General features: G+C 43.6%; 1 protein-coding gene across 1 annotated transcript; it reads left to right on the top strand.

The window, feature by feature from the left end:
- The first annotated feature begins 1,171 nt into the window (after positions 1-1,171).
- LOC145625096 (uncharacterized) lies at positions 1,172-1,729 on the top strand. The gene has a single exon (XM_081678179.1). The coding sequence runs from the start codon at positions 1,172-1,174 to the stop codon at positions 1,727-1,729; it is 558 nt and encodes a 185-aa protein (XP_081534305.1).
- The last annotated feature ends 9,753 nt before the right edge of the window (positions 1,730-11,482 follow it).

Here is an 11,482-nt window from a genome sequence, read left to right as displayed (position 1 = left end):
AAAGGCAGAACTCTAGAGTGCTGTCAATGATGAAGAAGATGTCAGGTGTTCCATTTCCCGTCCATAGAGAAGCCCTTGATGGATTTGCAGCGACTCCATTCAGTGACGAGTTGTCCAGAGCCAAGATTCCCAGCAGATTGTCGCTTCTGACATTTACATCGATTTATGATGGGACGACCTATCCAAAGTAGCATATCGAGTATTACAAGCAGCGAATGTGGCAAGCTTTGACCCCGTTCGAGTGCTGGGAGGTGTGCATGTGCAAGTCCTTCGGCGCAACGTTGACTAGTGCTGCCCTCAAATGGCTTGGCAAGCTTGAACCAGGTAGTATCACTAGCTTTGCTTTGTTAATTAACAAGTTTTATTCCCATTTTGAAAGCAGCAGGCAGTTCGACAAGTAGGCCAGCGACTTGTACCGGATCGTCCAAGGCCCCAAGGAAAGCATCAGGACTTATTGGTCCCGTTTCAACAAAGACAAAATGTCGGCAATCGGACTGCCATTAAAGCCTTCCTCCGAGGATTGCATACAGATTCAGATCTGTACAAAGCTATGGTCAAGTATCCCTACTCAACGTTTGAAGAGGCCCAGGCGAAAGCTGTGGCTCAGATGCGTTTCGACAAAGACATCGCCAATCGAAGCTCAAATCAAAATGTAAAAAGCTCGACTGATCGCAAGGCTGCATGCAATCCGCGAGGATCGTGGTGACATCAGCCATATGAAATGACAGGTAGATCACGCTCTGTTAATAGTGTGCGGGTATAACAAATTCTCGACGCGACGCAATATCTAGAGATATCCGAGCATGGGTTCGAGGTGAATATTGTAGCGGTGGTGAAAGATCTAGATCCCTAGGAAGTAAAGTTCAATGGCCAATGTAGAGCAATAAGCCAGATTTAGAAAAGGATATTAGCAAGTGGTGCGAGTTCCATAGCGACCATGGTTACAAAACGGAAGATTGTTATGCCCAGCGTAAAGAAGTCGTCTTCCAGCTAAAGAGGGGCAACCTCAAGCATTTTCTCGGAAAGAAGAAAAGCAACGCGCCTGGCGACGCCAAAGTTGTGACGACAAGCAGGCCCCTAAAGTCACCTGTACCTGAGGTAGTGATTAATGCTAATTCTGGTGGTTTCAGATATTTGTGGACTAACCTATTTTGCAGCCAAAAGAATCACAATGTCGTCAACAGAAAATGCAGATGTCCCAAAAGAATTGAGAGATTCCGTGGAAAAGAAGCTGGAAGCTATGGCTATTACTTTCGATGATGACGACATCAACAACATCACCAAAGAGCATGAAGATTCCTTAGTGATTTCTATGATGGTCGGGAATTGTCTACTTCAAAGGGTGTTGGTCGACGAAGGTAGCTCCGCTAATGTTTTGTTTTGGAGGACCATGGAAGATATGGGGCTAAAGGATAGTGACATCGTTAGAAGGTTAACGACCCTGGTCATTTTCAGCGGTGAGACTATGTCAACTCTCGGAGATATGACCCTGCCAACCGTTGCTGGCGGCCTAAGCCCCCAAACAAAATTCAATGTCGTTGACTGCCCTTCAGCCTACAATGCTATCGTAGGTAGACCATGGATCCACAAATTAAAAGCCATTTCCTCCACTTACCACCAGTCCATCACATTTCCATACCCGTGGGGAATCCAAGAAATTAAAGGAGAACCCCGTGAAGCTAAACATTGTTACAAAACAACCCTAAAACCAACTATGAGAACCGCATAACAACTACAGCAAGGCCTAACACCAGACAATCCCAATGACCTAAAAATCGACGAAATACCCTTAGACCCTGTAAAACCAGATCAAACCGTCCGTGTCGGAGCCAATTTAGCACCCGAACTTAAAAAGACCATCCTAGCCTTTCTCCGAGAGAATAAAGACTGTTTTTCCTGGTCTCATGAAGATATGACTGGCATAGATCCGAGCATCATTTCACACAAGCTGAACGTCGATCTAAATCATAAGCCAATATAGCAAAAGCGTCGAAAGTTCGCTCTGAAACGAAATAAGATCATCAATGACGAAATGCAGTAGCTGATTGAAACTAGTAAAATAAGGGAAGTCAAATATCCAGATTGGCTCGCTAATTTTGTCGTCGTTAGCAAGATAAATGGCAAGTGGAGAGTTTGTATTGACTTCACCGATCTCAACAAAGCGTGCCCAAAAAGATCCGTTCCCGTTGCCGCACATCGACGCCATGGTAGATGTAACAACAGGTCATGAGCTCCTAACATTCATAGACGCCTATTCCGAATATAAGCAAATCCTAATGCATCCCGACGATCAGGAGAAGACAACCTTCATGACTAACAAAGGTATATATTGTTATAAAGTTCTGCCCTTTGGACTAAAAAATGCAGGTTCGACATACCAGAGGCTAGTCAACAGAATGTTCAAAGACCAGCTAGGGGACACGATGGAAGTATACATCGACGACATGCTAGTAAAATCCAAGAAATCAGAGCATCACGTCGATCACCTACGACAGACATTTGAGGTATTGCGAAAGTATGGTATGAAACTTAACCCTACTAAATGTTCTTTTGGAGTATCTGCTAAAAAAAATTTTGGGCTATGTTGTAACTTAAAGGGGAATGAAGCCAATCCCGACCAAGCCAGGGCCTTAACAAATTTTTAATTTCCCAGAAATATTAAAGAATCCCAAAAATTGACAGGACGAGTGTCAGCGTTAAATCTCTTCATTTCTCGATCGCAAGAGAAATGCCATCTTTTATAATGTTTTAAGAAAAAACAAAGGCTTTGAATGGACTAATGATCATGAAAAGGCGTTGCAAGATTTAAAGAAATACTTAATGACACCACCCCTTCTGTCGAAACCCAAAACTAACAAACCTTTTTAGCTTTATATTGTCGTTAGTGTTGTCGCTGTCAGCGCGGTTTTGACAAGAGAAGACAATGACACTGGGCAGCTTTTGGTTTACTATGTAAGTAAAACCCTACTCCTAGCCGAGGTAAGATACACATATTTGGAAAAATTAGCTATTGCTTTAATTAATGCCGTTAAAAATTAAGGCACTATTTTGAAACCCACCAAGTAGTGGTGATGACTAATTAACCACTCAAGTCTGTTTTGAGAAAGCCAGATCTAACAGGTTGATTAGGCAAATGGAGTATTTAACTGAGCACGATGGAAATCGAGTACCAACCCAGGAAAGCAATCAAGTCACAATCTCTAGCAGATTTTGTGGCTGACTTCAGCCCCGACTTACAGTCCATAGCCGACAAAGAAGTAGAAGAGATTAACAACGTCAGAAAAGAAAACAAGTGGATCCTGTTCGTTGACGATTCGTCCAATTAACGAGGAGCTGGCCTGGGAATGGTGCTAAGTCTCCACAAGGGGACATGATAGTATGATCTATATCTTGTGATTTTAAAGCAACTAACAATGAAGCTGAATATGAAGCTTTCATTGTACGAATGATCGTCGCCAAGGACTTAGGTGCAACAGCCTTGGATGTGTAAAGTTACTCCCTCGTCATCGTTAGCCAAATAACAGGCGAATTTGCTGCAAAAGATTCCAAAATGACAGCTTACCTTGAAGTAGCCAAAGAAAAAGCCAAATACTTTGACCCATTTACAATCCAACAAATTTCACGAGACCAAAATACCCAAGCCGACGCCCTTGCTAACCTAGCCTCTGCCCTCAAAAAGACCACCTTCACAAATATCCCTTTAGTACACTTACAAATTTAAAAGCCGTCGGTATCCACAAAATAAATCCTTCCCGTCGACGATATCCTCCCTAGTTACTAAGCAGAATCTCGAAAGCTAAAATACAAAACCACCATATATCATATCGTCGACGGAGTTCTGTTCCACAAGTCCGCATCATCGTTATAACAAAGGTGCATCCAAAGGCATGAACAACAGTCCATCCTTAGCCATCTGCATGACGGTGTATGCAGCAGTAATGTCGGAGGCAGAGGACTAGCTAAAATAGCAAAAAGACAAGGATACTTCTGGTCGACACTCCATGAAGACTCCACACAATATGTGGTCAAGTGCGACATTTTTCAACGGTTTGCCAACACCGTGCATAAGCCCTCAGAGTCCCTTCACCTAACCTTGTCTCCATGGCCTTTCATGAGATGGGGAATGGACATCGTCGGGAAATTGCCCGCAGCGGAGGGCAAAGATTTTATATGTTAGCATTAACTGATTATTTTTCTAAATGGGTTGTAGCAATTGCTTTGAAACAAGTGACGGATAAGGAAGTTATTTCGTTTATATGGAATAACATTATTTGCAGGTTTGGCATCCCGTTAGTGATCTTCTGTAACAACGAATCACAGCTTATTAGCGACAAAACTCGTTCATTTTGCAGGAAATTCGGCATAGAGTTAAGGACGTCAACGCTAAGGTATCCTCAAGCCAATGGAAAAGTTGAATCCAGCAACAAAGTAGTCATTAATGCCATCAAGAAAATACTAAAAGAAGCAAAAGGCAAATGGCCAACGAGCTCTCAGCAGTCTTGTGGGCCAATCGAATAACGCCAAGGGCTATAACGGGGCAAACACCCTAATCCCTTGTTTATGGTTGCGAAGCCATTCTCCCAGTAGAATTTGACTTCCCAACGTCCCGCTTCGGCCTCATGACGGAAGACAGGAACCAAGAAGAAATGGAAGATAGCTTGGACGCAATTGAAAAACTAAGGGAAACAACAGCATTAATAAGGATGGTAGCACAACAACAGATCGTCATAAGAAGTTTCAACAAAAATGTCATAGCCAAGACGTTCCAGTTAGGTGACTAGGTACTAAGGAAAGCATTCTAGAATACAAAAAACCCCGTCGACAAAAAGCTTGCTCCCCCATGGGAAGGCCTGTACGAAATCACCCAAGTCATCGGAAATGGCGCTTATTGATTGACTGACCAGCAAAGTAACCCCGTTCCAAGAAGTTGGAACGCAACTCATCTCAGAAAGTATTATTTCTAGTAAAGCGTCAAAAGTGTTCGTCGATGAAAAGGTAATACCCTAGCAAACTACGAATTGATTCCTTTCGTTTAAACTATTTATTTTATTTTTGATTAAGTGTACTGTCTTAAGAATCGGAGGGTCGTTGGCCGTGCCAACGGACAACGAACAACGGTACTTTAACCATGTTTGTTTTGCAGAAAACTGGTTGATGAAATGTACAGCCACGAACAAGTAGAAAGATTTGGTCATGACTCATAATCCAAGTAAATAAAAGAAGCAAACGACAAACAAAAACAATCGACGTCGGCTACACTGAAATCCTTGAAAAAGGTGAGGAAAGCTGACGTTCAAACGATAACAATCGAAGCATGATGAAGCCCATGGCAAATCTGACCTTAGCGTCTGACGCCAAACACCCAATACCTGAACAACGAACTAGTCTTTAGTGTTCAGCGTCGACGCTGGGACGCAAAGGGCATTGGCAAACAATGCAACGAAAGGCCTACAAAGAAAAGAACAAAGTCTTCCATGAACATGTTGTATAGCTACATAAAATTTAAATATTTTGTACTTAAAAGCTTCTTTTGTCTGAATATAATTCAAAGATTAATAAAGATTATTATTTCCTAATCTTTTTAAGCTTTTCGAAATTCCCAGCATGTCATCTTTTTTAACGATTTTACTTCGTCGTATTTTCGAACTAAACTTTAAGCTATGATTTTTGAAACCACAGAATACGCAGCAACGGCAGCAAGCTATAAAGGAAATTGATATAATTCGCGACATATGGGCTTTTTCGTGACATTTGATGGCATCTAGTATTTTCGGAGTGGGTGCACACACACCGATTGGCTCGTTGACGATGTCCTTAATAATTTCGTCAGCACAGACATTGTCATAGACGCCTTCATTTGTCAAAGGCAGTACCTCAGCACCTTCCACAAGCTGACTCTCGACGATAGTAGGATGAACATCAACGACGGTGACAGCCAAAGGAGCAGTAGTCGACGGAGCTAACCCTGAATCTATAGTCGAAGCTATTGCAACATCATCTCCAAGTTCGTCAAGAGTTTCACTATTAGCCAAGAAACGATTGATCTCCTCCTAAGGACGCCACTCTGAAGCTTCCCCATCCAAATACTGCTTCATCAATTTAGCCCTGACCTTAAATTCCAACTCTGCATTGTCATCTAAAGTGTATGACGACAGATCCTCTTGTGCCTTCAACAAAGCCTCCTCCTTAGCCTTGCTTATAGTAACCTTGTCTACCAATTGCCGAGCTTGCTCTTTCAGTTGCTTGTCTTGGTCATCCAACTATTGAGCTTGTTCGTCCACCTTCTTAGATTGATCCCCGAACTAACCCTCTAACTTATCCACCTTTTTCTTTACATCGTCCAGCTCCGTCTTGGTAATCTGAAATGTCCTCACAGCTGTGTGACGTTTTGAGTCATCATCCTTTGCAACATTATCTAGCCTCTTCATTTCCTTAACCATTCCGATCACCTTTTCCCTTAAAATCAGCGAATTCTGCAAACACTGACCAAATACCTTCCACGTCACAAACCCACAAATAAACGACAATAATTAGAAAACCAAGACAAAATGGAAATCACTTACATAGAGATGAGTAGTAGCAGCTTCCGAGGCTATGTCCAGGGAAACAAAAGTTGATTTTCCTGCGGAAACAAAGAATGGCGCTTCTCCCTGTGTAGACTAAGGAAATCGGCTGGAAAATGTGCTTCGACGATAGGAATCGCAGGAGCATCCTCAGTCTTCTGCTGCTTGCACGGAGGGGACGGTAATAGAGTAATAGTCGCAGATGCATCCCCGACCTTCTGTAGTGACGAAGCATGAAGATGCTCAGTCCTTTCGATGATCGTCGATTATGTTTTCTCTTGAGGTGCCAAACCTTGCTTTCTCCTCATGCTAAGGTCCTGCTCAGCCTGGGACAAACTCCGTCCATGACGAGCTCCTTTCGCTGCTAAATCTGACAATGTACGATCACAATGAAAAAACGACTCAATTAAAGAAAAAATTAAAGACATTAGTAAACAGCAAAGAAACATCGATGGCTTACGAGTAGACAACGTTTCCTCATAATCCTCAATCCTTTGAGAAGCACCTGGAGAATCTTTGTGCTTATGACCCGACGATTTTCATAAAGATGATTTGGCCTTTATGAAAGTTCTCCTCTTGCTATCGAATTCAAGGAACCGTCGAACCTTGTCCAGAGACTCCTATGATGGTTCAAGAAAATCAAGAGCAAGTTCTGCATAACTAAAGGTAATATCAAACATTCAAAAAACTTTAGTCCAAACAAACATAGTCACAAAAAGATCCACTTACCATCCTGGGGTCACCCTTTCGTCAACCATGCTCCTTCGACACCCAAAGAAGCCTTTTTGACATAGACAAAATGATTAGCCCAGACCTTGTCATTTACATCAGTATTCAACACCAATGGCTCCCCTTTCTTAAACAAACTCACAAAACGATCCTTCTCTTTAAATCATAAGCCTCCACCAAATCCTCTAAAGTAACTTTATCTTCCCAATCCTTAGTAACCTCCTCCACAATCGACAGAATTCTCCACCCAGATGGCATAAGTGTAGACACCTAAAAACGTCTCCCCAAAACCAAACCCGATGACGAACAAACTTTCATTTTCATTATTGGTCGGATTGAGTATTTAATCTTTGGAGTGCTTAAATCCATATTTCCATTTCATAATTTGCTGCTTTTGAACTAGTATTGCGGTGCTTCTGAATTCTGAACCAGTATGTCGGTGCCTTTGCAGTATATAACCATTATGTCGGTGCCTTTTTACTTATGAACCATTATATCAGTGCCTTTGTAGTGGGCAAATGTTTAGGCGCTTTAAGCTAAGTGTGACGATCTTTTATCAGGTTAACCACTTAATGTGATTGTAACCGAGCCGACTACTAAATCATGTCAAATTGCTTATAGGGGCTAACTTGCGTACCAAGGAACCCAAAATTGTTGTACGAGGTCGAAATAACCGTTCTGAGTGGCTTCGAGCTGTGTCGCCTCTACAACGCCGCTGGCACCAAGATTTTGCTATGTCGCCAGGCGATAGAGTTGTCGTTTGGCGCAAGAATCGAGATTTATGTATAAATCCCTTTTCTTCGTCATTTCTCTGATACTGCTCTTCTGCCTTCTAAATTCGCTGCGATAGTTCAATTCGCTCAATCTTGCTTGTTTCTCAACCAAATTTGTTCAAATTTGTTGCAAATCAAAGCTTTGTTCATCTAGTTTCCTGATCTATGTAAGTTTTTTCCAAACTCACTCGATTTTTGATGAATTTTGCACATGTTTGTTCACGAATTTCATGAAAATTCAAAACTTATATTGCTTAATTTGCTTTGTTTGTCAAATTTTATGCCATAAAATTGCTTGATTATGTTTGTATATTGCCTTGGGAGTATTTTGAGACTTCTTTGACTCAATTTGGTGAAGAAAAGAACAATTCACCATTGTTGAACCTCTTGAGGTCGGGAAAAACAATGTGGTTCGTTCTTGAGGTTGTTGCTAGCAATTGTTGTCCAATTTGTCACAATAATTATCATAATATTGCAAGAAATTGTTTGGATTCTTAAAAATGCCATATATGCTTGAATTGAAATTGTGCTCTGTTTTAGTACCACGAACTCTATTTTTTTAGAACATAGTATCATGCGGCTAGGCGAACCTTAGATACTATAGAAACTTAATTTTTGTCAATTTTGCACAATGTCGGGAGCATGAGCCCGTTGAGGAGGACGCCGACCCGTCCACTTCTCTTGGTCCCTTCCTCGAGTGGGATGAGCGTACATTGTACTTTGCCCCTGACCACCACATTACTCTGTTTTCGGAGAGGGTGCGTCGCGAGATTACTGGGAGTAGGACGCGTTGCCACGGCTCGGGCAACGACACCCTGGGCAAGTTGTACAAGACGTTCTTCAGCGTCGACGAGGGTTTGCGACTTCTCTGGGAGTCTTGTGGGCTGACTGCCCTATTTCAGTCCACGCAGGCCATGAGCTCTTTTGACGGGGGTCACCGCGTGGTTCGTGCTCTGGTGGAGTTCTTCTAGGACACCACCAACACTTTTCACTTTCCTTGGGGTGAGATGATAGTCCCCCCAGCCGACTTCAGTCTCATCTCGGGACTAGAGTTTAGTTCTACCGCGTTGTAGTTCAACAACACCATCAACGTCTACTCTCCTGAGGTTGATGAGCTGCTGGGTCCAATTTTTGTTCGTGCCCGTGCTGAGGTGGAGCCATCACGATTCAGCACCAAGTGCATTTGGCGGTCTACTCTAACGGCAGCTTTTGAGGACAATGCGACCACCCGAGAGCAGCGGGTGCGCATCTTTGCGCTTATTTTGCTGTCAGGGACATTTTCCCTTGACAAGGGTAGTAGGGTGCTGCTTTACTACCTTCCTGCTGTCCGCGATCTTCACTTGATTGGGACTTGTGACTGGGCCATCTTGGCCTATGCTGACTTTTTGCGTGCCTTGCGAGACTCCTATCGACACCGGTCTTACACGGGAGACATCGCTCTGTCCGGATTCTGTAGAGTCGTAGAGGTATACTTTGTCTCATACAAAGTTAGCTCTAAGCTCTTGTTAGCACTTGCTGATGTCTTTTATCTTTTGTAGATCTGGTTCTACGAGTACTTTCCTTCACTCGCACCGGCGAGGCTATCGCCACGCGAGTTTACTGTTGGCGCCTGCTGGGGAGGCCGCTATATCCTGGCGATTATCGCCCTTGTTTGAGAATTGATCCTCTCGGTATGATCTTTTGTGTAGTTAAAATCTTTGTATTGTTTTTTTTTTTGTAGATCTTTATCTCATAGGCATACTTCGCAAGAGCCTAAGGTGTTATACCGGCCATGGGGCGGTTTGATTATCCCTGGGCTAGCTGTGCAGTACACTGCTGAGCGTCGCTACTTCCTAGGGACATATGGGGCGGTGGCGTACCTAGGAGAGAGAGTTCTTATTCAGCACTCCTCGGAGATTCCTGTCGTCCCAGCTCCTCCGCCACGTCACATGTTCAATGACGTGAGGCTGCTCAGCATGTCGGAGAGGTCGCCAATTGGTACCCCTTAGCGATCTCATGCGATCCCAGGGCGGTGCTACGAGGAGTTGCTGCCGCTGTTAACTCTGGCCCTTGTTCTGTCAGCGGAGGCGGCGGTATGTTTTTTATCTTTTACCTTTTGCTAAGTAACCCCCAAGTGATATTTTACTCACTTTGGTTTGCTTTTTTGCCAGACTGAGCCTACCGAGTTCGTACCCCCTCGTATGTCCATCCATTACCAGGGGACATACGAGCCCATTGAGGAGATGATTCCTCCGGCTCCCGAGGATTAGCGCTTTGTGGAGCGATCTATTCCTCGCCACCAGACTTGGGTGAGTTGTTTACTCGCTATTTGTTCATATCTGTCTTGTATTGTTACTAATTTTATTTCTTCAACAGTTCTCGCCCGAGGTGGTTACGGCGATGGCGAGGTGCATAGAGGCCTTTCGTAGCCAGCTCGTACGGATGAGGAATGTGGCTTCCTGTCGTCGCGACGACTTTGTTCAGGAGGTAACTTTTTCTCTTTATTTCTGCATTGTTTATATCTTTGTTTTGATTGCTTCTGACTTGGTTTCTTCTTGCAAGGACAACCCATTCCTTCCCATACCCGGACGAGACCTGAGGTTCGGAGAGAGCCGGCTAGGTCTAGCTCGAGGCGTCGCAACACTACTTCTGGCGGTCGGGGTGGTCGATCGACGCTGCCCAGACCGAGGCGATGGAGGGCTCGGACTCTTCATCTAAGGGTGCACATGCTGGGCCGGTAGGCCAGGGAGAGGCGACTTCGGCTCCGAGAGGTGGTGGGACGTACGTGGTCGGCTCATCGTCGCAGCAGCCTTAGTAGCCTCAGCCTCTGTTGATTCATCACCAAGACGACCTTGGGTGGACACCTCGTTCTGCGCAGTTCTTTTATATGATGAACATCCCTCCTCATCTGCGTCCTTCAGCGCCGTAGTTGTACCTGTGTTGTTTATTTATTTTGACTTTTATTTTTCATTTTTATGTGCATATGTGTGTGTGCAAAAAAATTGTGATAAAATTAATTTTGCGCAAAAAATTCCGTCATTTTTATTATTAATGGAGGGTATCCGACTTTCTCCCCCAAAAGAAAAAATGAAAAATAAATTGGACTTGCAACAACCCTAGAATTAAATTAAGTCTGAATAAATCCAAAAAAGAAAAATTGAAGGAAAATATATGAAATTAATATGTAATGGTATTTGTAGAAAGGGATAAAATTGTAAAGTCATTGTACGAGTTCAAATCATAGCCTGAAAAACGCGGTTTGTATAGCTCGTTGATAAAACGCTACAGGGCCAGGTGTCGACACGCGTTTTGCGCTGTCGCCAAGCGTTGCTTCTGTTGCCAGGCGACATGTTTATCGTTTGTCGCCAGGCGACAGGTTTGTCGTTTGCCGCTGCAGTGCGCTGACTCCGAGTCCTTTCCGGAGTAAAACTGCATCGA

This window comes from Chenopodium album, chromosome 3, assembly GCF_948465745.1.
Source record: "Chenopodium album chromosome 3, dcCheAlbu1.1, whole genome shotgun sequence".
NCBI lineage: Eukaryota > Viridiplantae > Streptophyta > Magnoliopsida > Caryophyllales > Amaranthaceae > Chenopodium > Chenopodium album.
Note: the sequence above shows the minus strand (reverse complement) of the source record. Positions and strands in the feature narration are given on the sequence as shown.

What these genes read in the sequence shown, in the direction of transcription:
- LOC145625096 (XM_081678179.1), top strand. Translation starts at nt 1,172, where the DNA reads ATGTCGTCAACAGAAAATGCAGATGTCCCAAAAGAATTGAGAGATTCC.